General features: G+C 48.0%; 1 protein-coding gene across 1 annotated transcript in view; it reads left to right on the top strand.

Annotated features, from left to right (window-relative positions):
* Positions 1-16,654, top strand: part of slit3 (slit homolog 3 (Drosophila)) — a 160,990-nt gene extending 144,336 nt beyond the window's left edge. The window contains exons 29-36 of the mRNA XM_035407493.1: positions 406-499; positions 965-1,102; positions 1,868-2,108; positions 4,603-4,730; positions 10,852-11,006; positions 12,088-12,376; positions 14,365-14,570; positions 15,072-16,654. Of these exons, the coding sequence (XP_035263384.1) occupies positions 406-499; positions 965-1,102; positions 1,868-2,108; positions 4,603-4,730; positions 10,852-11,006; positions 12,088-12,376; positions 14,365-14,570; positions 15,072-15,313 (1,493 nt within the window). The 3' untranslated portion in view covers positions 15,314-16,654. The remainder of the gene's footprint in view (positions 1-405; positions 500-964; positions 1,103-1,867; positions 2,109-4,602; positions 4,731-10,851; positions 11,007-12,087; positions 12,377-14,364; positions 14,571-15,071) is intronic.
* The last annotated feature ends 7,126 nt before the right edge of the window (positions 16,655-23,780 follow it).

Raw genomic sequence — 23,780 nt, 5'->3', positions numbered from 1 at the left:
TAGTAATGAGTGACTGTTGGTTTACATTTGGGAATGTATACTCGCCCTTAGAATTACACTGTACTGTACCAGGCCTGGGCAAAACTAGCTACAGTAACTTGATCTTTTAAATGTTTTGGACATGAACACATCATACGGTGTCACGCAGCAGTATTACAGCCACTACTGAACAATAGACTCCAACATCGAATGGTAAAAAGCTTGTGAGCGTACAAAGTTGTCCCCTCTCTTCAGAAGTCCATAGGCTAGCACTGTGGATGTGTGTCAGTTCTCCATTGGGCTAGCAGCCAGGAGGTCCATTGGAAAGGCAGACTGGGTCAGACAGGACTACAGACACAGTCACAGACACAGACACAGAGCTGTGCCCTCAGGCCCCAGACCCTCACGGCCTGTGTTTCTCCGCAGGGGACCTGTGTGACGAGGTGGTGGATCACTGCGCCGAGGGCTTCGACCCCTGCCAGCACGACGCCAAGTGCGTCCCGCTCTCCAAAGGGTACAGGTGAGTCCCGGCGCTGCAGGGGGAGGGGCAGGCCTGAGCCCCCTCAGCGGTCACAGCGCACGGGGACCCATTCATGAGCCCAGGCGGAAAGTCCAGGGGTCAGAAAGTAAAACCCCCGCCATGGGTTTCTTGCACCCATCAACTCCGGCCGGCTGATTTCACTCATTAATTCTGCTTCCTGGCTGAAGAATTGTGTGATGAGCAAATTCAGGTTCAGACAAAATACTGGGGAGGACTTTTGCTTTCTGAACCTGGATTTTCCACCTCAACAACAGCACCTCACCGACAGCTCACCAACATCAACCACTTCTTTTAAATCAGAAATGCCGACTGTTTGGAGCAGTGTGACAACCTAATGAAAATGGGACTGTAGAAACATGATTGGTATTTCTGTATGAATCCCTCCTTTGATCAAAGAATAAATTGCAGCAAAAAAAAAAACCTTTTTTTGTGTGTGTGCGACAGGTGCGAGTGTCTGCCGGGGTACGTGGGACAGCACTGTGAGCAGGACTACGACGACTGCCTGGAGAACAAGTGCCAGCACGGGGCCCAGTGCGTGGACGCCGTCAACGGCTACACCTGCGTCTGCAAAGAGGGCTTCAGGTGGGACCCGCCAACCCCCAGCGCCGGTCTGTACGCTGAGCTGAGAGCCGGGCCCCGGACCTTGGGCCCCAGACCTGTGGACCATGGCCAACTTTCACCCTGGTCGTGTTGCTGTGAAAGTCTAATGAGATTTAAACAGCCCCCTCTGCCCCCCACCCCCCCAGCCCCCCCCCCACCACCCTGCCCAATTGCCTCTAACACAGAGGGGTGGACAGGGATAGAGTGCGCTGCTTTAACTGTGAGGTGTTTAAAGACGCATGGAGGCAGCGTGGGAGTTTAGCCGGAGGTCTGTGCTGCAGCCCCATTCACACACACATGAGCGCAGGCCTGGGGAGGAGCGGGGAGGGCTGCCAGAGCACCCGCCTCTGTTTCAGCGCACATCTGTGGGACTTTACCGGAACCCAAATTAAGCTGTAAAAAATAACACATGAAATAAGTATTCCTTGCAAAAAAAAAAGGCCAGAAAGTGGACAGAAACAAAGCCGGTTGGCTAATGAACAGCTACGAAATAAAATGCGAAGCCACTGCTACTGTAACAGTACGGTCTGCAAGTGTTTAGTGGTTGGGTCAAGGTTTCAAGCCAATTCCACCGAAGGCCACCACTGCTCTGAGAGTTTAAGGTTGGAGTGTTTAAACCCCGAGTGTTGATGGGATTTTCTAACTTGCGGTTATCCTCGAAGGTTTCTCTGATAGAATCCGAGTCTTCTTAAAGGAGGTTACGAAATGGCTTCCCGTAACGCGGAGCTGTCTCTCTCTCTGTTCCAGCGGCCTCTTCTGCGAGAGCCCTCCTCCCATGATCCTCCTGCAGACCAGCCCGTGCGACCACGCGGACTGCCAGAACGGCTCGCAGTGCCTGGTGGTGGCGGGGGAGCCCGTGTGCCGCTGCCTGCCGGCCTTTTTCGGGAGCAAGTGTCAGAAGACCCTCACCGTCAACTTCCTGGGCAGGGAGGCGCACGTGACGCTTCCCGGGGCCAAGACCCGTCCCACCGCCCACATCTCCCTCCAGGTACCGCCCGCACGCGCCTCCGCACGCCGTTAGCCGCGCTCGCGCCCGCCGTACACACCCGCGGCTCACCCGCGCTACCCGCCGTCTCCCGGGTTCAGCATAGCCCACGCCGCGGTCTGAATCTGACCTACGGTCCCTGAGGTAAAATGGCCGCCTCTGACCCAAAGGCCTCTGTGGAATTACCCTCTCCGTCAACACCCTGGCCTACTCTGGGTCACTGCTTGCTTTCAGCGCCATAGGAGGGGGGAGGGTGGGCACGGCGGGATGAACTTTGACATGCACCAAAAGAGCGGGAAGGCTTGCCCAGAGCGAGCATCAGAGAGGTGGAGGGAGCAAACTGCAACGGCTTTGAGTGCTCATTCCTCCCGCTGAACCTCCCCACGCTGCCCTGCTTCAGGAGCCTCCGGTGCCCTGTTCTCCTGCCGCGCTCCTGTGTCTCCACGGAACAGACGCGGCTCCCAAACGCGCAGACGTAGCGACCCCGCAGTTCAGCCAGCCTTAAAGGACTCGCATGACCCATCAGGGAGAAAAGCCAGCTCCCCGCTTGCAGGCAACAGAGGAAGGCCTTTCTATCATAGGCATTGGCAGGACTCTGGCTGTGCTGTAATTTAAGTGTGCATCACCACCCCCCCCCCCCCCCAACCCCCCCCACCGCCCCCTTTTTTTAGGAAGGGTGGTTATATTTCACTGAAGACGGTGAGGAAGTTTTCTGTCCCCTCCTGGAGTGGGGGTGGGGGGGGGGGGGGGCTGATGTGCCGCTGTCACCCAGCAGTGTGTCGTCACAGTTGCCACGGGCGCCGTGACATTATTAGAATGTCACCTTTTGTCCACCGGCGTGAATAATACCTCTCCGGAGGATATACATTATGGTAATAGAACGCCATTGAGGCCTTTATCGGTGCAATCAGTGGAAATGACTCATGAGCGGATTGCATCTCGGCCGCAAATGAGCCGGTCCCCTCGTTTGCACGATGGGAGCGAGGTAGCGTTAATTAAAAAGGTGGAGAATTAATACCGGCGATGTCTCTCTCTCTTTCCCCGCGCGTGGAGGTTAACGCTTCGACTTTGCGGGTTGCAAGGAGAGGAACGGGAGCGATATCGTGAAATGAGCGGCTTTTTCATACGTGGAGCCTGCCGTTATACTGTATACATTTTTTACATTACATTACAGGCATTTGGCAGACGCTCTTATCCAAAGCGACGTACAACAAAGTGTATAACCATAACCAGGAACAAGTATGACGAAAACCCTGGAGAGAAGTACCGGTCCAAGTGCACACACAAGTGCATAATACTGCACACATATGCAGCATTATCATTGTTCATTAATGTAGAGTGCAACAGTGCTTTATCTCCCATGAAATGCAAAGTTGCAAAGACATAATTGATGTAGGAGACTATTATTTAAAATAATAATAATAATAATAATAATAATAATAATTCCATGTACTATGCAGTTGCCGTGCCTAAATGTTGGCTGGAAAGGATTTTTCCATTAAGTACACTTTTAAAATGTTTAATAATTCAGTTTAAATCCAAGCATCGCAGTAGCGCAGCGGCCAAAGCACTGGCCTGTCAGATCAGAGTACGGCTGGCGAATTGAGGAAGCGGCAAAGTCGGGCGGCTGTTTCCAGGGAGGGGAATCATCACGCACAAAGCGTCGATCGGGATCGGGATCACGGTCAGGAGCACGAGGAGCCACGCCTTGGAGAAGACATGGCCACCTCCTTTCTACCGCCGACCGCCGGGGAGGCGTGTTCTCAGCAGTGCATGTGGGAATTGAATAGCACTAGCGTACAATTAGCCACCAAACTGGAATTTTTAAAAAAATAGAAAATGAAAGTTTAATTCCTATATGCAGAACTTTTTTCCCAGTTGTGGCTCACAAGTTGCGGACGAGACCTAAAGCCGGCGCCCAGCTCTGCAGAGTCCCATTCGCGGCTGAAAACAGCCTCCTGCGCTACATAAAGCCCCTTTTCCTGCAGCCGCGGCTCTGGTCATGTGACCAGTTAACCGGCCGGTGGCCTGTCAGAGCCGCCCTGTCTAATGCAATGGAGTGGAAGGCGGGGGCGTGAAGCCGTTCACACCCAGGCCCCCCTGGCCCCCCTGGCCCCCCAGGCCCCCCGCGCCTCTTATTTCGGAGGGACTGCACGCAACCTGCCGCACAGCGCTCTCAGAAAGGCTGACAGGACGGTGTGCGCTGCCCGTGCTTGTATACTGCCCCGCCGAATGTCTCACTTCATTCACTCCGGTGCTGTTTGCGCCCAATCAGATTTGCCATAAATTCCCACTCTGAACAATCTTCTGGTGCTTGTAGCTACCGGTCTTATTTGCCTTTTGGATGCTTTTATCCAAAAATTATTTAGATAAATTGAAATAAAAAATAGCTAGAATATAAAATGTAATGATACTTACAGTAGGTATGGTCCCCGCTGTACCCAGCTTCTCCCTCGCCGTCGATGTCCTCATGGTCTGACCTCTCCCCTCCCAACAGGTGGCCACAGACAAGGACAACGGGGTTTTGCTGTACAAGGACGACAACGACCCCATAGTGCTGGAGCTGTACCAGGGGCACATCCGCCTGATATACGACATCGCCAACTACCCCACCACTTTCTACAGGTCAGCGCTAGCCCCCGCACGCACGCTCCGCACGCACGCTCGCGCAGCCGCCTGAAAAATGAGGACTCAGCATCCGGTCCTTCCGCCCGCACGCTCGCTCAGCTATTAGTGCAGCCTCGGCCTTCTCCTCAAACTGCCCACGCCCACGCCCACGCCCACGCCCACACCCACTCCGGCTTGCGGGCATACGTGTAAACACACGTGCGCACGTGCACGGTGCAGGATGCGCGCAGTGTTTTGAACCATTAAACATGTTCCCTGTGACTTCACTTCCTGTTGACTCCTTCCTGCCTGAATCAGAGCTTTACACAGCAGGGCTGTGTCTTCAGTCCCTTGAGAGCTTGCTGAATCTCCCCCTGTTGTTACCTGATAAATTGATAGCATCCTGTTTTCTGCTAGCGCTGGGAAGCAGTTCAAGTTTGTTGGCAATTCCCTGAAACAACACTTTGTACAGTATCTCACTGATTTTTTTAAAGTGGAAATGCACATATATACAGTAGTGAGAAAGGTAAGGACAATCAATACGTATTTATTTTTCCCAGTAAGGTAGGATGGAGTGCATATTGTCATTGTGTAAGTGCTTCATACCCATGTCTGAGGTCACAGGTTCTGTCTCCAGAAGATTTGCACCCATTGATCCATCCATCTGCCACATCGCTACCCCCTATGCAAAGGTTACTTTTAACTGTCGGCACAGACAGCGGGCAATCGATCGTTCCGATGAGCTTTGGGTTCCTGCAGTTCCTGAAGCCATGGGGGCACGTGCTGAAATAACTCTTTTTAGCCTAAAATGAAATATAGTGTGAACTTTCTACTGGAACTTTATTGCGCTTTATTATATTTCATCTTCCCCAGTTTGGTTTTTCTTGCGTTCAAACTCCGTCAGACATTGATAGTCAGAGAGAGGTAGTGCCGTGCGGACTTTGGAAAGGTAAGCACACAGTGTTTAGGGTCACAGGCTGTATAAGGCTGTGTTTAGGGTCACAGGCTGCACAGGGTTGTGTTTAGGGTCACAGGCAGCCCAGGGCTGTGTTTAGGGTCACAGGCTGCACAGGGCTGTGTTCAGGCTCACAGGCTGCACAGGGCTGTGTTTAGGGTCACAGGCTACACAGGGCTGTGTTCAGGCTCACAGGCTGCACAGGGCTGTGTTTAGGGTCACAGGCTACACAGGGCTGTGTTTAGGGTCACAGGCTGCACAGGGCTGTGTTCAGGCTCACAGGCTGCACAGGGCTGTGTTTAGGGTCACAGGCTGCACAGGGCTGTGTTTAGGGTCACAGGCTGCACAGGGCTATGTTTAGGGCCACAGGCTGCATAGGGCTGTGTTTAGGGTCACAGGCTGCACAGGGCTGTGTTCAGGCTCACAGGCTGCACAGGGCTGTGTTTAGGCTCACTGGGCTCATGAGTGCTGATTGGTGAGAGGAGCAGCCAGCCTCACTCTGAAGGTGAAGGGAAATGGCCCTTGTGTGGATTCGGGGCCGCAGGTGGCGAGGCCTTTGCTCGCGAGGTCCAGAGGCCGCCGCGCGACGGTTAGCGCTTGATGGCGCAGGGCCAGCGCGGGCGAGGTCCCGCCCCTTTCGCTCTGAGAGGGTGTAAAGCCTCTGCGGCCCCCGCCACGCCCCTCACTGTGTCAGCGCTGGCTCCTCGGCCACAGAAGGCTCGTCCCTCACGAAGGGGATCTGGGTAACGGCGTGGCGTTCCTGGGCTCTCCGCGGGAGCGCGGCTCCGAATGCGGGCGGGTCGCGAACCGGCCGCGGGCCCCGGCGCGTGAGGAAGAGTGCGGTAGGAGAGAGGAGAAACGACACTCCGCTTTCCCCCAACATCTGGAGCGCTGCTGCTGTGGAGCGGAGGAAGGGAGGGAAGGAGAGAGAGAGAGAGAGAGTACTCAGCCTCCAGGAAGATAAAGGAGAGAGGAGAGAGGATTTGAAACAGAGAGAGAAGTATAGAGGGAGAGAGGAAGGAGAGAGAGAGAGAGAGAGAGAGAAAGAGAGAGAGAGTACTCAGCCTCCAGGAGGATAAAGGAGAGAGGAGAGAGAATTTGAGGCATAGAGAGAAGTACAGAGGGATATAGAGGGAGAGAGGAAGGAGAGCGAGAGAGAGAGAGAGAGAAAGTACTCAGCCTCCAGGAGGATAAAGGAGAGAGGAGAGAATTTGAGGCATAGAGTGAAGTACAGAGGGAGATAGAGGGAAAGAGGAAGGAGAGAGCATTCTCACCCGCCAGGAGAAAGGAGAGAGGAGAGAGACGGTCCTGGCAGAAGGAGGAGAAAAGGAGGATACTGAGGAGGTGAATAGATGAGAAAAGATTGTGGAAAGGTGTAGGGGAGAGCGGAGTGGTTGAGAGAGACAGATCTGATCCTGGAGGGGGGGGGGGTAGATTATGGAAAGGAGAAACAGGGTTTGGGGGAAGGTAAGACAGGAGGGGGGTCTGGCTCTTTACCACTAGTGACACATAATTAACATAAGCTGAATGCCTGTCTCCTTATGCCTTGTTAATGCAGTGCCCTTTTCAAAATGCCACGCTAATCTCTTTATTAGTTTAAGGAGCAATGTCGGCTATAAGTCAGAGGAAGGGAGTGGAGGGGGGGGGGGGGGGGTGTATCTCAGGAAATTAAACAGGAATGTTGGAATTACAGCCATCATTCTAATGTTTACAGTTCAGCGCCTTGCCCAGCTCCACCCCTGTTCAGAAAGAAATTCGTCTTCCCGCTCGATTAAAACAGGGAGAGGGAATGCGGCGATCGCTTCTGCAGCATGGCGCTTGGTCCCAGGCGCAGCTCGGCGTCGCGGTCAGCCTTCAGCTGCGGCTTCGAGCGCGCGGAGGACGCGGGATTGGCGGCTGAGCGGGAGGATTCCGCGGGCTTCCGTGGAAAGGTCGCCCCGGCGACAGGAACGACGCGTGGCTCCTGCCTGCTTGGCATTTGCTTGCAGCGTTGCTGCGACGTTGATGCTACATCGCCGCAATGTTCTTTTGGACTTATGGGAGAATGCTGAAGGAATGCGTCCTGTGTTAGCTTGGAAGGGGGGGGTGGGGGAGGTGTGGGCCAGTGGGCAAACATGGAGGAGAATATTCCATTTGCTGCTTCTGTACAGCAAAGTGTCTCCTTTCAAGGGCATAGTTAAGAGCCTTGTTCTGTTTGGTTTTCCTTCGCTCTGATCTACTGCAGTAAAATGTTACCGTGGAACCAAACACTAAGCGCCACACACACACACGCGCACACACACAGACAGTCCCCGCACCCTAAACGCGCTTGTAGTTTGGGACTGAGATTCCAAGCAAGCGTAACTGAGGTTACAGCTGCGATTTATAACTGCGCTGGCTGGCTGTGCAACGTCAAGTCCAATTGGTCTGCTCGGGCTACGCGGCAAGCAAATGATAGCGCTGGGTAATTGAATTTGGAAAATGTAAATACGTCTACAGGGTAGCTGATGTAGATAACTCTCCCAGATAAAGGCACCGGTAATTGTTCCTAAGTTTGTCTACGTGTCACTTATAATGCGGTTTTGCGGAGGAAAACAGGGCATTTTATTCGCAGCTGACAGGAAATTGACTTCCCCCTGGTGCGAGGGGACGCGGGGTTGGCGAAATCTTTGACGGCTTTATGTTTATTTTTATTGAATTCCGTAATGGGGCCGCTTTGAACCAATACGCAGGCCGGCCTCACATCAAAGACGCTCGTCCCCCCTCCAAAAAAAAAAAAGACTGTGGCCTCTGGAAAATTTCAGCTTGTCAAAATACAGACAAGGCCCAATATTGGCAAAAGCTGGCGGTCTGGAATACCCTGCCTTCGGGCAATCTGACGGTCTGCCGCCCCTCTGTGGTGCAACGGCTGTATTGCGTGTCTAGTCGTCCACCCTGAACGGTTAGCCTCTTTACACCGGCCCCTGAGAGAGTATTAGCACCTTGTCTGTGTTTTTACCCAGAAAGCAATCAAACCCCACCCGCCTCTACACTCGTTCCCCCTCTGTCCCTCCGCCCAACCCCCCTTTCTCTTAAACCCCAAAAACCCGGCATCCTTTCCCCTCAAGACCCCGGACTTTTATTGCCCTTCGTTTTCAGAGCGCGTGTAACGAAAGGCAGCTGTCAAAACCAGAGACACTGGATGAAAATGTCATTAAATCGTAATAAAGCTGGACTTCACGGAGGTATTTTACGTATCAAGTGGAAGAGTGGGAGAATGAAAAGGGCATGGGGGGAGGGGGGAGCATTTCAAAAGTACTTTTCTTTGTAAGTAGATTTTCGTATTGGTTGCAAATGCCCCTCTTCAAATAGGAATTGAATTACAGCCCCTTAATGCAAACCACATACGCGTTTGTGTGTAGCCAAGACCTTTATAAACAGAGGGCAACAGTTGAACCATTTATCGGTAGACGGGGTTAGACCATGTTCCTGTGCGCTGGAATCCTGGGACACGGCTTGTATTGCATGTAGTGTATATGAAGAGTGGTGTTCGCAGTCATGGCAATAATAGCTTGTCTATTTTTACTTTTGGGCTGCTGGTTAGTTCTGTACAACTGGCACGATAGTGATGAGCAGCTACAGTGCCACAGTGCCACCTGGTGGACTTATTGCTGTAAGGGATTTTTCCCCACCACCCTCCCTGTACCCCCTAGCTATGCTGGGTTTTTTTTCCAGAATTTACACCCCATAGAGTTTGACTGTCAAAGCTACAGTTGGTCTGGGTACTCCACCCACTGCAGCAGTCCAAATCCCTGTCTCCCAATTAGCCAATAGGAGACAAGGAGGTGGGGGAGGGCATTTTTGCCCCTTTGATACAGTGTGTTTGAACAAGGCCACCATGCAATGAAGCGTAGGGAAGTGGGGGGTGGCGAGGTGGTGGTGGTGGTTAGACTTACAGAAACGGAAGAGCTTGTTTTGGGCTGAGGAGAGAAGGGACCAAACTGCCCTCATCTTCACTCTTTCCCTCTTTCTCTCTCTCTCTCCCGGAGAGGGCCCTGCCAAACCACTGTCTCTGTCGGCTGTGGCCGCCTGTCTTCCCTCCAGGAATAACCTCCACAGCAGAGGCTGCCAAGCTCCGCACGGTGCCCCTGCGGCACCCCAAGCTCCGGGTTTTCGGGGCGACCCACGGGGGGGTCAGGGCCAGGCTGTCCGAGCATTGCCGAGATAGCCAAACATAGCCATCGGTCATTACAGGAAACTGGCGGCGAGGTGGGCGGGTGCAGTCCATGCTGAGCACGGCATCATGGGAACTGTAGTAGGGCCGGCCACTGCATCACCATAGCGGTGTGAAAAAGAGCTACAGCTGGTCACAGGCCAACGTCATCCTGCTCGGCCGCTGCCCTGTTCCCGGAGCCTGCTTCCTGAGGTGCCGCGGCGTTAGCTACGCGCCCGGTGCACTTTAACATGGACGTGGGAAATGGAATAGCTCACTCTCAGCGAGCCAAAGCTCTGAGGCTCTGATGGCCCAGAAAAAGAGTGTTTGAAAGGTGTTTGCGGAGTCCCACGCCTACGTCTGGCCTGACAGCCAAACTTTCTCTCGCATAAGAATTTGAGAACCCATAATGTGAAGAACAGGCTTTTCGGTCCATCTAGCCATTTAGCGCATAGCTATCTTCGCCCTACTCTCCTTCTGTGAACAGCAGCTCAGCAGGCTCCCAGAAGTCACCCGGCCCACTTATGCTAAGTGTCTGACAACAGACAGTGATTTTTAGTTAACAGTGATTGTTTGTTTAAACAGAAAGGTCGATTTTTACTTGATCTTTTTTGCACATGCTCTCAAAACCTCTCAAGGAGTGTGGTGCTTTGGGGGATTCCCTTTTCCCATTTTACTTTTAAACATGCCAAGCAGAGATGGAGATTTTTAGTGGTGAAAATTTTTGCTTTATGTAAATATTATGTTAATATTATATAAAATGATATTCATCGGCAAGAGACGAGAATAACGAGAACAGCAATCTTACTTTTTCAGCAGCAACAGACTGGCTTTGCATTCCGTTCCTCTTCGGCACCGTGTATAGGAGCCACAGAGGGTTCCATATGTACAATTTCCATGAAAGAGAGTGTCCTGCCAAGAAAGAGCGGCCATCTTCTTGGGTAGTCCTGAAAGGATTATCCCTACAGAAAGAATGACTGTCCCTTCTTCTCTCTGTTCCTCCCTTTCTGCAGTGTGGAGACTGTAAACGATGGCCTCTTCCACACGGTGGAGGTCCTCATCCAAAATCACACGCTCAGCCTGGTGGTGGACAAGGGCGCCCCCCGGAGTCTGGGCAAGCTCCCGCGACAGCCCTCCATGGACCAAAGCACGCAGGTCTACGTCGGAGGTGAGCGCCAACGTCCGCCATCCCAACACACACAGACCCACACAGGCACGCACGCATACGTGCAAGCGCACACACATTTATATTGGCTTGTTTCAGTCAACAGTGTTTGTGTGCATTGACTGATACTAAGGTACTGTTTAATCCCACATGACCTGCCATGGGACTGGAGATTGAGTACATGAAATTACAGTGACATGATGCATGACAGCCAAAGCAGTTTTTGAAATATTGAATGCATCATTTATTGAATGCAGTATATTTAGAGTTGGCTCAAAGTCGGGCTATCATGAAGGATTAATTAAAATGCCTTTAAACATAACTTACTCAATCTTTCTCTCTCAGCGCAGTTTGGCTGATGGCAACAAGGCAGTATTTCAGTGTGCGATTTAGCCTCCCCAGTGTACAGCACACTGCTGGAGCGGGGGGTCTGTGGTTTTATCTGTGGTAACTGAGCTTTGCGAAAGAGAAAAACATCTCTCATTTTCTCTCAATGGAGCGCACAGCCAGTTTGCTTTTCACCAGCAACATTTCCAGTGTTCAGTGTACTGCACTTTCTGTCATGCACCATTTTTGTTTAGTCTGCAACATGCTATCAACATTATAATGTTTATAACATTATAATGTTTGATTTTTTATTTGTTGTATTTGCTTTGTTTTTTTTTCCGACAATGGAGACATTTTAACACAAGACTTGTCTGATTACATAAGGTATATAACATTGTGGACTGCAAGAATTTACAAAAGTGCAGTACTTTAATTTCAAAGTAATGAATGAACTTTCAGATCACAGTTCATCACTGTTGGACAGAAGTTTTTATTCCTTGTGTTGTTGTATATGTACTGTACTCGTACCTTTAACTGCAAACAACAACGAAATGTCACTTCTCATTTCCAGGGCATTCACAGAGCATTTATTACAACATGCCTGGCATGCATGGCTTTTACTACAAGAGTTCCACAGTTTTAAGTCATAGCAGCTCACCTCTTCCACTGTGTGTGTGTGTGTGTGCGTGTGTGTGTGCGTGTGTGTGTGTGTGTGTGTGTGTGTGCGTGTGTGCGTGTGTGTGTGTGTGTTTCTCAGGCGTCCCTTCTACGGTAGGGATGTCAGGACTTCGTCAGGGAGCGGAGCGCGGCTCTCTGGCGTTTAACGGCTGCATCCACAACGTGAGGATCAACGGGGAGCTGCAGGATCTGGGCCTGGCCACCGGGGGCGCCGATGGGGTGCTACCCGGCTGCCACTCCTGCAGCGTGTGCGCGCAGGGGGCCTGCCGACAGCGGGGCGACACGGGGGTGAGCTGCGAGTGCCCGCCCGGACGCAGCGGCCCGCTCTGCGACCAGAAGAGCCCGCCCAGCCCCTGCCAGGCTAGCAGGTACGGCACGCTAATGCTAATGCTAACACTGCACCAACAATTATGCTCATACACACAGCTACAGACACAGCACTGCTCATACACACAGCTACAGACACAGCACTGCTCATACACACAGCTACAGACACAGCACTGCTCATACACACAGCTACAGACACAGCACTGCTCATACACACAGCTACAGACACAGCACTGCTCATACACACAGCTACAGACACAGCACTGCTCATACACACAGCTACAGACACAGCACTGCTCATACACACAGCTACAGACACAGCACTGCTCATACACACATGTACAGACACAGCACTGCTCATACACACAGCTACAGACACAGCACTGCTCATACACACAGCTACAGACACAGCACTGCTCATACACACAGCTACAGACACAGCACTGCTCATACACACAGCTACAGACACAGCACTGCTCATACACACAGCTACAGACACAGCACTGCTCATACACACAGCTACAGACACAGCACTGCTCATACACACAGCTACAGACACAGCACTGCTCATACACACAGCTACAGACACAGCACTGCTCATACACACAGCTACAGACACAGCACTGCTCATACACACAGCTACAGACACAGCACTGCTCATACACACAGCTACAGACACAGCACTGCTCATACACACAGCTACAGACACAGCACTGCTCATACACACAGCTACAGACACAGCACTGCTCATACACACAGCTACAGACACAGCACTGCTCATACACACAGCTACAGACACAGCACTGCTCATACACACAGCTACAGACAAAGTAATGCTCATACACACCTGCAAACACAGTACTGCTCACACACACAGCTACAGACACAGCACTGCTCATACACACAGCTACAGACACAGCACTGCTCATACACACCTGCAAACACAGTACTGCTCACACACACAACTACAGACACAGCACTGCTCATACACACAGCTACAGACACAGCACTGCTCATACACACAGCTACAGACAAAGTAATGCTCATACACACCTGCAAACACAGTACTGCTCACACACACAACTACAGACACAGTAATGCTCATACACACAGCTACAGACACAGTAATGTTCATACACACATGTACAGACACAGCACTGCTCATACACACAGCTACAGACAAAGTAATGCTCATGCACACACCTACACCTGCAAACACAGTAATCTGACACACGCCAACACCTACGTACACACCGAAGCACACAGTACAGGCATGCATGTATTTACACTCATATCTCCTATGTGGGTGTATCCACATTAAGTTTATCTACTACAGGGCCTTCTGAAAGTATTCATCCCCCTTTAGCTACTTTCACATTTGGTTCAGTCACCACATAAAATGTTAAATGCTCTTTCCCTCCTCACTGACACCATAAATGTAAGTGCTTTACTGTGAAAAAATGTTTTATATGCAATTTACAAAAGGACATAAATTTCTAATTTACCAAAGTATTCACCCCACCACAGTTAATACTTTGTAGATCGACCTTGAGCAGCAACATGGTCAGTCTTTTTACTCTTTGAAGCCGGGTTACCCACCTCTGGTTAACACAAAAGGGTGAATACTAATCAATTAACTTTGAGGTTTTTATTTTTTAATCTAATTCAAACAAATCAAAATATTTTTCATTTTGACATTATACGTATATAAGTTACTTGTATAGGATAAGAAAAAAAATCCCAATTAAATATATTTCCTTCTGACTTTGTAACACAGCAAAATCGGTAATAATGAATGGAGGTTCAACACATTTTGAAGGCACTATAAAGTGCCTTTACATGTTGATATAAATATTTTACATTTATAAATAATTTAGTCCATGGTATGCTTATTTTTACGCAGCCTAATACACGCATGCTCACATGCACACATGCACACACACACACACACGCACACACACAAAGTCTCTGAGCAGTTTTGTGCAGCAGAGCTGAGTTTGTGTCCCTCCCGCCCTCTCTCCGTCTCCAGGTGTGTCCACGGCTTGTGTGTTCCCAAGGGCTCGGGGTACAGCTGCCAGTGTGCAGAGGGCTTCTCCGGGCAGTACTGCGACAGGCCCGAGGAGCCTCCGGCCTGCAGGGGGCACTACTGCGGGCACGGGGAGTGCTGGGTGACAGAGAGCGGCGCGCCCGCCTGCCGGTGCCAGCCCGGCTATGCCGGCCCCAACTGCGACACAGGTAACACCTCCTGTCCTGATCTGAGATGGCACCAGATGTCTGTTCTGAATGTTGATTTAAACAGGAAACACTGCCACCTAGTGGCCACATCCAGGATCTGCAGGAATTTAAAGGCATCACGTAATGCAACCAAATATAGGAATAAGTCTTATTTAATGCATTGTCATTTCTTAATTTTACTTCGTATGTCTATTTAAACCAGTGGTAACCAACCCTGTTCCTGGAGATCTACATCCTGTAGGTTTTCATTTCAACCCTAATTTGGCACACCTGCCTCTACTAATTAGCAGCTCAGCGAGATCTGTAGCTGTTGAATGAGGTGTGGCTTTGTTAGGGCTGGAGCAAAAACCTACAGGACGGTAGATCTCCAGGACCAAGGTTGGTTACCAATGACCTGAACAATTGTGTTGCTTTGGTTGTGGGTGGATGGATCATGCTCAGTGGACCAAAATGTAATTGGGTCCATCCCTCCCTCACCCGTCTCCTCCTTCCACTCCGCAGAGCCGACCTGTCAGGGAGAGGTGGTCCGCGAGCAGCTGAAGCGCCATCAGGGCCACAAGACCTGCACCTCCACCGGCAAGGTGGCGCGGGCGGAGTGCTCCCGGGCGTGCGAGGGGGGGCTCTGCTGCGCCCCCGTCAAGACCCGGAGGCGGAAAGTGGTCTTCAAGTGCACCGACGGGTCCTCGTTCTCCGAGGAGCTGGAGACGTCCGTGGAGTGCGGCTGCACAAAGTGCCCGTTGTAAAGTCCCCCAAAAAACACACCCCACCACAGAGGAACACGAAAAGGGACCTGCCAAGGAAGAAGAGAGATATATTGTAAAATAAAAAACAAATAGAACTTATTTTTATTATGGGATTTTGTTTTTGAAGAAAGACTCTTTAACTGTTTTTATATGTCGGCTAGACTTTGCCACACGAGTCGTTTTGTACCGTAAACAAATAAACCAACAAGACAGATTAACATTTCTGAAATTATATGAATTTATATATGTGTATAAATCTACATAAATGTATAACCTAATCTGAGGATTCCTTTGCTGTTTATTGCATGTCTTTGTAAGTGAGTTTTGTGAGTGTGGAGTGGGGACCCTCTCCTCGGAGGGTGCGTGCTGTACCCTCCCGGTCCCACAGGGGGAGGTAGAGAGCAGCAGACCCCACGACACAGGAAGAAGAGGATGACAGTCTCTCATCTTCATCTTTGGAAGCTAAAGAAAAGAACAGGGGCTCTGCAATGGACTTATACAGCCTCGCTTACCTGCCACCCCCCGAACTCTTGGGTTCAAACGTTTGACCGGGAGACAGGGAATTAGATATTTTTTTGGGGTGCGTTATGAAAACATTTTTCCCGTCGGAGAAGGGAGAAGCGCGAGCGGGCGTCAGGGCGGCGTTCCGTCCGCGGTTTCCCCTGCCGCCCGCCGAGTTCCTGCCGCGCTGCCTCAGGACGTCTCCGTTTCTGGCGCGACCGCCTGGAAACGGCTCAGCGGCAGGATGTGACACGCGTAAACCGTTACCGGCGCGGTTTGGGGGAAGGAGAGCGCGCCCGTCCTCACAGCCGAGGCGGCGCCTCTCCTGGTGTGACGGTACCGGCGAAAACGAGCTCTGCAGACGTCTCCTTTCGATGGGGGGGGACTCTGCGTTGTCACCCGGAGAAACCGGTGTTGAACACCACCAAAACCGTCCCTCACTACATAAAACTATTAAACAAACATCTATGAAGCCCATAACTACTGTATTGTTTACTATATAAATATCACATTTTGATATATTTTCAACAGGAATTGTGATATCGGCTACAAACGGTTATTTAGGTAGTATGAATGTGCTGACAGTGTAGGCCCCAATATCACACATCTAAATGAGGCAAGCTCTTCTCTGACAGATTGGGGACCAGTGTACAGTTTATATGAGCTGACCAAGGCTTGTGAGATGCATCATATTTAAACCTACAGTATAATAGTAATGCCTATTATGGTGGCACTAATACAAGTTGCATCTTTTAGACATAGAAATTTTCTGGTAAAATATGAACTTGTGACAGATTAATACTTATGTTGAATGTTGAATTAAAAACCAATGAAACCACACTCTTTGTCTATATTCCTGTATCGATACCCCAAAAAATTACACCCTCTAGCAAAACTGGAAGTAGAACCTACGGCAGAACTGTTTTGTTGGCCAGAAACAGACAAAACTCTCTTTCGTCTGTGTCTGACAAGAAGCAGATGGCAGGCAAAGTGATCAAACATTATAAACAGTTCTTCCCGGGGTTTCCATAAACATACTTTGCAAACTCACATGAAATCCCAGGTCTGCTTGATTGTACTTAGTACAGTGTTTTAAGATTCTCAGTCTAAGTCCCAAACGAAGCCCTTAAAAATGTATGGTTTATGTGTACACCCAGGTACTGTATTTGTAGAAAACTGCTGGATAATCTATAAGACATTATTCTGACATACAGAGCAACCATATATTCTGACTTAAAAAGGTACATGTCTCCTCCAATCACCATTAGCTTAAATAAAACATGATTTTGACTAAAATGAAATTAGTCAAATAAATTAGAAATATTATAGATCTGAACACCTATCAGAAAACGAATGCATCAATATCGTATATCAAAGTAGACATTTCAAATTCCAGAAATAAATATATCAATGTTTAACTGAAGTTTGTATTATAGCCTTAACAGTGGAAGCAAAATAATTGATTGACTTAAGGGGAGAGTCATCTCTTTACCTCACTGACGGCATCGGGAGTCATGGATCTAACATTACAATTTTTACCATAACTATATCTTGTAGGAGTCAGGAGGTCGTGCCTTGGTTAATTCAAGCAAACAATGAAACATTTTTAAAGGAAACGATCTTTCGAACCTTGAAGTAGATGGGCCACAGCAGCAGAAAACCATGCCAGATTCCACTCCTGTCAGCTAAGAACAGGAAGATGAGGTTATAGTTGTCACATGAACACCAAAACTGGATGATCGAAGACTGGAAAAACAATGCCTTGTCTGACAAATCTCGATTTCTGCTACAACATGCAGATGGTAGGGTTACAATTTGGTGTGAACAGCATAAATCCATGGATCCATCTGGCCTTCTGTCAACCGTACAGGCTATTGGTGGTGATGTAACGGTGTGGAAAATGTTTTCTGGGCTCACATTCAGCCTCTCAGTAAAGAATTGAGCATCATCTGAATGCCACATTATACCTGAGCACTGACCATGTGTATCCCTTTATGACCACAGTCTACCCTTTCTCAAGAGGACAATGCACCATGTCACAAAGCACACATCATCTCAAGCTGGTTCTGTGAACATGACAGTGGCTTCAGTTTACTCCAGTGCCCTGCACAGTCCCCAGATCTCAAGCCAATAAATCACCTTTGGGATGAGGTGGAATGGGATGTTCCCAGCATGAATATGTGGCTGACAATCTGCAGGAACTGCAGGATACTGTGAAGTTTACATGCACCATAATCCTTAAGGAACATCTTCCAGAGCCTTGTTGAATCCATGCCCCAAAGAATTCCGGCTATTTTTTTGAGGAGGAAGGGGGTCCTACCTGGTACTAGATAGGTGTACATGGTAAAGTTTTAACTGGGTGCATATATAGTACATATATGACCAATCCAACTGGATATTGTTTTCTGATTTTCTGGAAAAGAATCTGGATCTGGAAAATATACATTCTCAGAAGATGTTTTAGGTTTTGTTTGAATAGCGTCATGCCATGGCTATAGAATATAGTTCAGCTCAGAGCGGTTGTAGAGTTGCGGCATGTTATTGTTCTGGCATGTGACGGTCAGTTACACAGTTCACCACTAGATGGTGCAATTTGTCCAGCTGTCGTCACACTCTCAAGCACTTACCAGTCTTTTGTTTGGTATTGGTGTATTCATATCAAAGCGATTGTCAATCTTTCTGTTTGAGAAGAAAGTCATTTGGATATTGAAGTATTACATAACCAAGCAAATTCTCTGGTGATAAAGAATAATTAAGTTCTTCCTGATTCAGGGCAGAGAAGCTGCCTTGCCCCCGGGGTGCAGGTTGTATAACATTCATTCATTTTATTCATTTTAGAGGGATTCATTTTACTGGATGCCCCCATTTCGCCTTGTTCTGTCTTTTTTTAGCAACATTAAAAGGTCACCAAGAGTGAGGGAGTCTGATTTTTAGGGAAGATGGCATAAAATAAGCAAATAATAAACAACAGTGAAATGATTTTGGTTTTAGTTTTACTTTTTATTTTATTTTGCAGTGTCTGCAGTATTAGACGTCATATGAAAAGGTCACAGCTAAGTAATAAAACTATTTTCATCCCAGTTAAAATGTAAAATAAAAGGGATTTAAGGAATTACAGAAAATGTAAGGAAATAGCCTCGGATTAGTGGGATTATGCTGGGCTACTGACATGTGATAAGTACCAGGGGCTTCCGCCAGTTCATTAAAACAGCTGATCTGTGCGCAGATATCCGAGCACAGAGAACATCCGTGTGTGTGATGAAGGGAGACAGCTAGTATTAAATCCTGTGTGAAGTTTTCCGACAATTACAGCATGTGCGTGTACGTGCATAACCTGCCTCGGCACTATGGTTATCCGTGTAATGACAACTCCCTCCCCAGGGGCGAAAAAGCCGGAGAAATAACTGTCGTGACATGTTCGCTTAATGAACAAAAACAATACTTATCATTCCTAAGTATTAACCACTCTGTAGAAATTACAGAACTGCATAGCCCCTCCGAGTGTAGTTCATAATTGTTTTACAGATACTGGGAAGCAGGATGGCCTATTTACCAGGAAAATACCGCTAAATATCTGTCAAACTGACTGCATCAATATCATATGAGAAACAAGATGTCAAATTTGAATTATACAGTGTCTGAGAGCAAGTACTTCAGATGCCAAATACGTCAGAGACATGTGGTCAAATTCAAGGGTTTTGGGGATCTTTTCCTTATATGTAGTCATAAGTAACAAAAATAATGATTGCTATGTTGGAGACACAGCAATATTACATAGATGGGTTGAAGTGCCAATAATTTACAGTGCAATGCTTTGACTAATAACGATTCAATATTATAAAAAATTACTACTATGATCGGAAAACCCACTCAACAGCATTCAAATGAAGATTCGCCTCTGAACATAGAGGGCACTCTAAGAGATGGAGAAATTTAACATTTTTGGATTTAATGTCAGAGGAATTTGGGATCGCAGGGTCAGTTCACCAGTGGGATGACTTTCGACTTGGTCCCCCAGCCAAATGATTCTCAAATAAACATTCTCTGCCATGTCTGTGAGACATTACAGTCGCTGTATACCAGCAGTAAAACAGGTTTCCATGGCTACATATTACATTACACGCGGAAGGGCTTTGCCCATTGTCTGGGAATCATGATGCAATGAAGAATAATGCCGGTGTTGTGCATGAGCCGACTCAGGTTTAGTGACAGACTGATCAGGCTCGGCATTTTGCAGCCAGGATGCTGTGTGCATTTTAAGGACACCGGGAAATATTTGTGAGCAAAGACAAGGGACGAGGTGTGTAATATCGGCCAGACAATAACTGTCAAAAATGATCAGGACCTTTAGAAAGTTCTGGACATTTTGCTCAATATCATTATTAAGGTCACTTGTTAACTTAATGAATTGATTAGCTGGGGTCTGAAAACAGATGTAGGTGAGGGAAATAAATCCACCCGGAGAGAAGAAAGTCCACACTGTCAGATTTAGGCGTTGGCATAACAGAAGGATTTGGGGATTTAGTGGGGGGGGCTTAGAATAGAATAGATTTTCCTCTTATTCAAATGGCAGGCCTCTCTGTCTTTGTCTGAACAGACAGAGCCTGGTTCGTAAGTCAGGAAGCAGCTCTCCCCTCTTTCACCGAGCTAATCTACTTCTATCAGGCATCAGTAAACAAATATTAGGTACCAGCTAATTTAATGAAATAAAAACATATTTTATAAATGCATTTTAAACATAATCTTTTAAAATCCTTGTCTTTCTGCTTCTGTTATTAACGAGGATGAGTGTTTCCTGTTCTGGCCGCGTCACACGCTGAATTGTAAATTCTTAGCGACGTGCACAGTTAATTGCGGACCATTTCTGGGGTGGAAATAGTGGAATGAGCTGCTGAGGCTCTGGGTGTGTGACACAGAGGACCCGTTAAACTGCGCAAAGTCAGATCAAACGGCGTCAGTCATAAGTGAGAGGCGGCCTGGCAGCAGGCCAGACAGGTAGACCCGGATACGGCTGCTGGATGCACTCAGCAAACACGTCATTTCAGCGCTGGTGCCAGCGGTGGGGCGGGGGGGGTTTGGGGGGGGGGGGGGGGGGGGGGGGTGAGCAGGGGGCATTACAGGGCTGTGCCAATCCTGAGCAACTGCTCTGTTGCCTAGTGCCTTGCTGTTTATTTCATATAACAATAAAAATAACTGAATTGTTGATTCCTTAAATGTAGTCACATAAATCAGAATTTAATTGGCTGCAGAATGCAAAACTAGGTCAGTACATTTCATCATAGACACCAGAGAGCTTGTGCAGCACTTGTTTTGCATTCATGTTTTTTCGGATGCAAGATTCTTTGGATTACTGTAGATCATTAATGACTCGTCATCTTTAAACCGAGGCTGTCGGGTTAGGGTTAGGGTTAGGGTTAGGGTTGAGGATAGGGATAGGGTTAGGGTTAGGGCTGGAGTTAGGGTTAGGGGTTAGGGTTAGGGTTAGGGCTGGAGTTAGGGTTAGGGTTAGGGTTAGGGTTAGGGTTGAGGATAGGGATAGGGTTAGGGCTAGGGCTGGAGTTAGGGTTAGGGGTTTACAGTTAGGTATGCAGTTAGGATGCACTCCGTTCTGGCAGTTTAATCAAGCGTTCTGTTTCTTATTGCATTGCTCCTCAATCATGTATTATATCATAAAGATACTTTAGCTAAAATAACTGCTATTGATGAGAGGTGGCTGTAGCCTTTTCTCGTTTTTGTTTTGTAGACTAGGTTGTGTTTCAGATACATGAGTGAGTCAGGAAGACTTGCTTAAAAGATCCCCCCTCCCATGGAAAACCATGCAAACCTTGAGTAATCCACCTGAAAGCAAACTGAAAGCATGGAATGGACATTCATTTGAACTGTGGAGTCATGGTAAATCCTGTCCGTAAATCCTCCCCAATACACAGAAGAATGACTTAATGTACGTATGTTTTTACAAAAGCTTGTTCATCAAGCACAATGTTGGTAACAGACCAGTGACAAAGTGAAAACCAATTAAACCAGCTATTGCTGGGCAGTTTATTTAATTTTGGCAGTTTATTTAGTTTTTGGTAAAAATGTGCTAAATCTGCCAGGTGGCAGTTGTGCCAAGCTGGAGGTTGCATTCAATTTAGCTGAGCAAGAAGATGCTATACTAGATTTATCAAATGTCTTTTTTTCTGTCTTCCCCCAGTGTGTTTAAATGGCAGTATATTTGTTTGTGATAATGTTTGCAGAATGAATCTGTACAAGCATAAAAGCAACAAAACTCTTGAAAATAAAGCTCTATTCTATTCTATTCTATTTATTATATATTTTCCCACAATTACCTGGACCCTGGATTGTTTGATATACGTATCCTCAAGTCCTTAGACCGAGCAACTCCTCTAGGCGGGCTACTAGTTCACCTTGTGCTGCAGATAGCTAGCTGAACCAGGGATCTTGCCAGCCCCAGAAGCTCTATGATTACTCAACCATGATTGGTTGCATTTTAGAAAACGCAGTTTTGCAGACATGCTGTCGGCAGTACGTTCGACACCAAAAAGGTGAAGCTTCTGTTGAGAAGAACATCAGCCTCTCCATGAGATCTGGAGGTGGATCTGTTTAAATAAGGACTGCTTTATATCTCATGGTTCACATGTTAGAATAGAATTTTGCTTAACTCAATTAAGAACCTGAAGTCGGGACAAAATGAACTTTCCATCATGACAGTGGTCCAAAGAAAACACCCAATTCCAGGAAGAAATTGTTATTTAAACACAAAGCTAGGCTGGCCACTTGAAATCTCCAGACCATAAACTTGAACTAATACTTTTGATTGCTTTCCTCTGAAGTAGGTTATGAGTAATAAAAATAAAATAAAAAGGAGGTAAAAGAAAATATATTCTAGGTTGAAGGAGGGATGAAATTACACGGGAATCTCATAAACATTACAGGATTACATTTGATCTTTTTTAAATTGAATTTTCCCCTCAGTTGTAAATATTGTGCTTGCTTATTATTAAAAAAGTAATATCATTTTTATTCTAGTTTATGAGTGACCATTATGGTAGATTTTTTTCTGCATGTTTTACTGTTGTCTCACTCACTGTCCATCTGCTGCCGTTGGCAAACTGATATCTCTCTGTTCTTTTCCATCCTACTCCACATCTTAATGTAATGTTTAGAAAAAGAAAACCCTGAAATTATGGAGAGGTTAAGCGAACAGAGGCATTAAATGCCATTGAAATGCCCAGGAGTTGCGTGTATACGTATGTGTATCTGCGTCTGTGCACGTGCACGTGTGTGCACACGTGCCTATGTGTATCATACAGTATATGTATGTACTGTATGTGCATGCGTGTTTGTGTGCGCGCGTGCGTTTGCGAGTGTGTGCATTCGCCTGTGCGTTATTACTGTGAAAAAAGCTAATCACAGTGCCACCAGCTGCCATCTGTTCTTCTCAGTCAGGCTGACCCTACAGTGATCCCTCCCGGCCCTGAAGATGACAGCTTCAGAGAACCGTGTAATCAAACCACTCAATGAAAAAAGGTAGGTCACGTCCAATGCAGAGCCACCGTTTATCAAGCGCACATTAGCAATTCGTTTTCATTAGGGCATAAGATGAAAATCAGCACTCACGGGCTGGTTCAGCACATTTTGTCGGAGCGGTTAGCATTTTCATGCTAACAAATGATGCATGTCCGCCTTGCTCTCTGTTCCCTATCATAGATCTAAGCAGCGCGTTGAAAGGCGTCAGGCGGTGAAAAGGAGCACTTTGAAGCAGGAGACAAAAGCCTGCTTTCACATAACTGAAGGTCAAACGGAGAACATGAAGGTGAAGTCGGTGCATGCAGTCTTTGTGTCCCAAAGTCAGAGTCCCACGGTCAAGCCGGTACACGGAATGCCAGGGCATTCATCCGGCAAAAAGGTCAGCGCTTTGTGCAGGAAGTATTTGTTAAGCGGCCAGGCTGCCGTTCTGAAGTGT

The sequence above is a fragment of the Anguilla anguilla genome, chromosome 3 (genome assembly GCF_013347855.1).
Source record: "Anguilla anguilla isolate fAngAng1 chromosome 3, fAngAng1.pri, whole genome shotgun sequence".
In the NCBI taxonomy this organism is placed as follows: Eukaryota; Metazoa; Chordata; class Actinopteri; order Anguilliformes; family Anguillidae; genus Anguilla; species Anguilla anguilla.
Note: the sequence above shows the minus strand (reverse complement) of the source record. Positions and strands in the feature narration are given on the sequence as shown.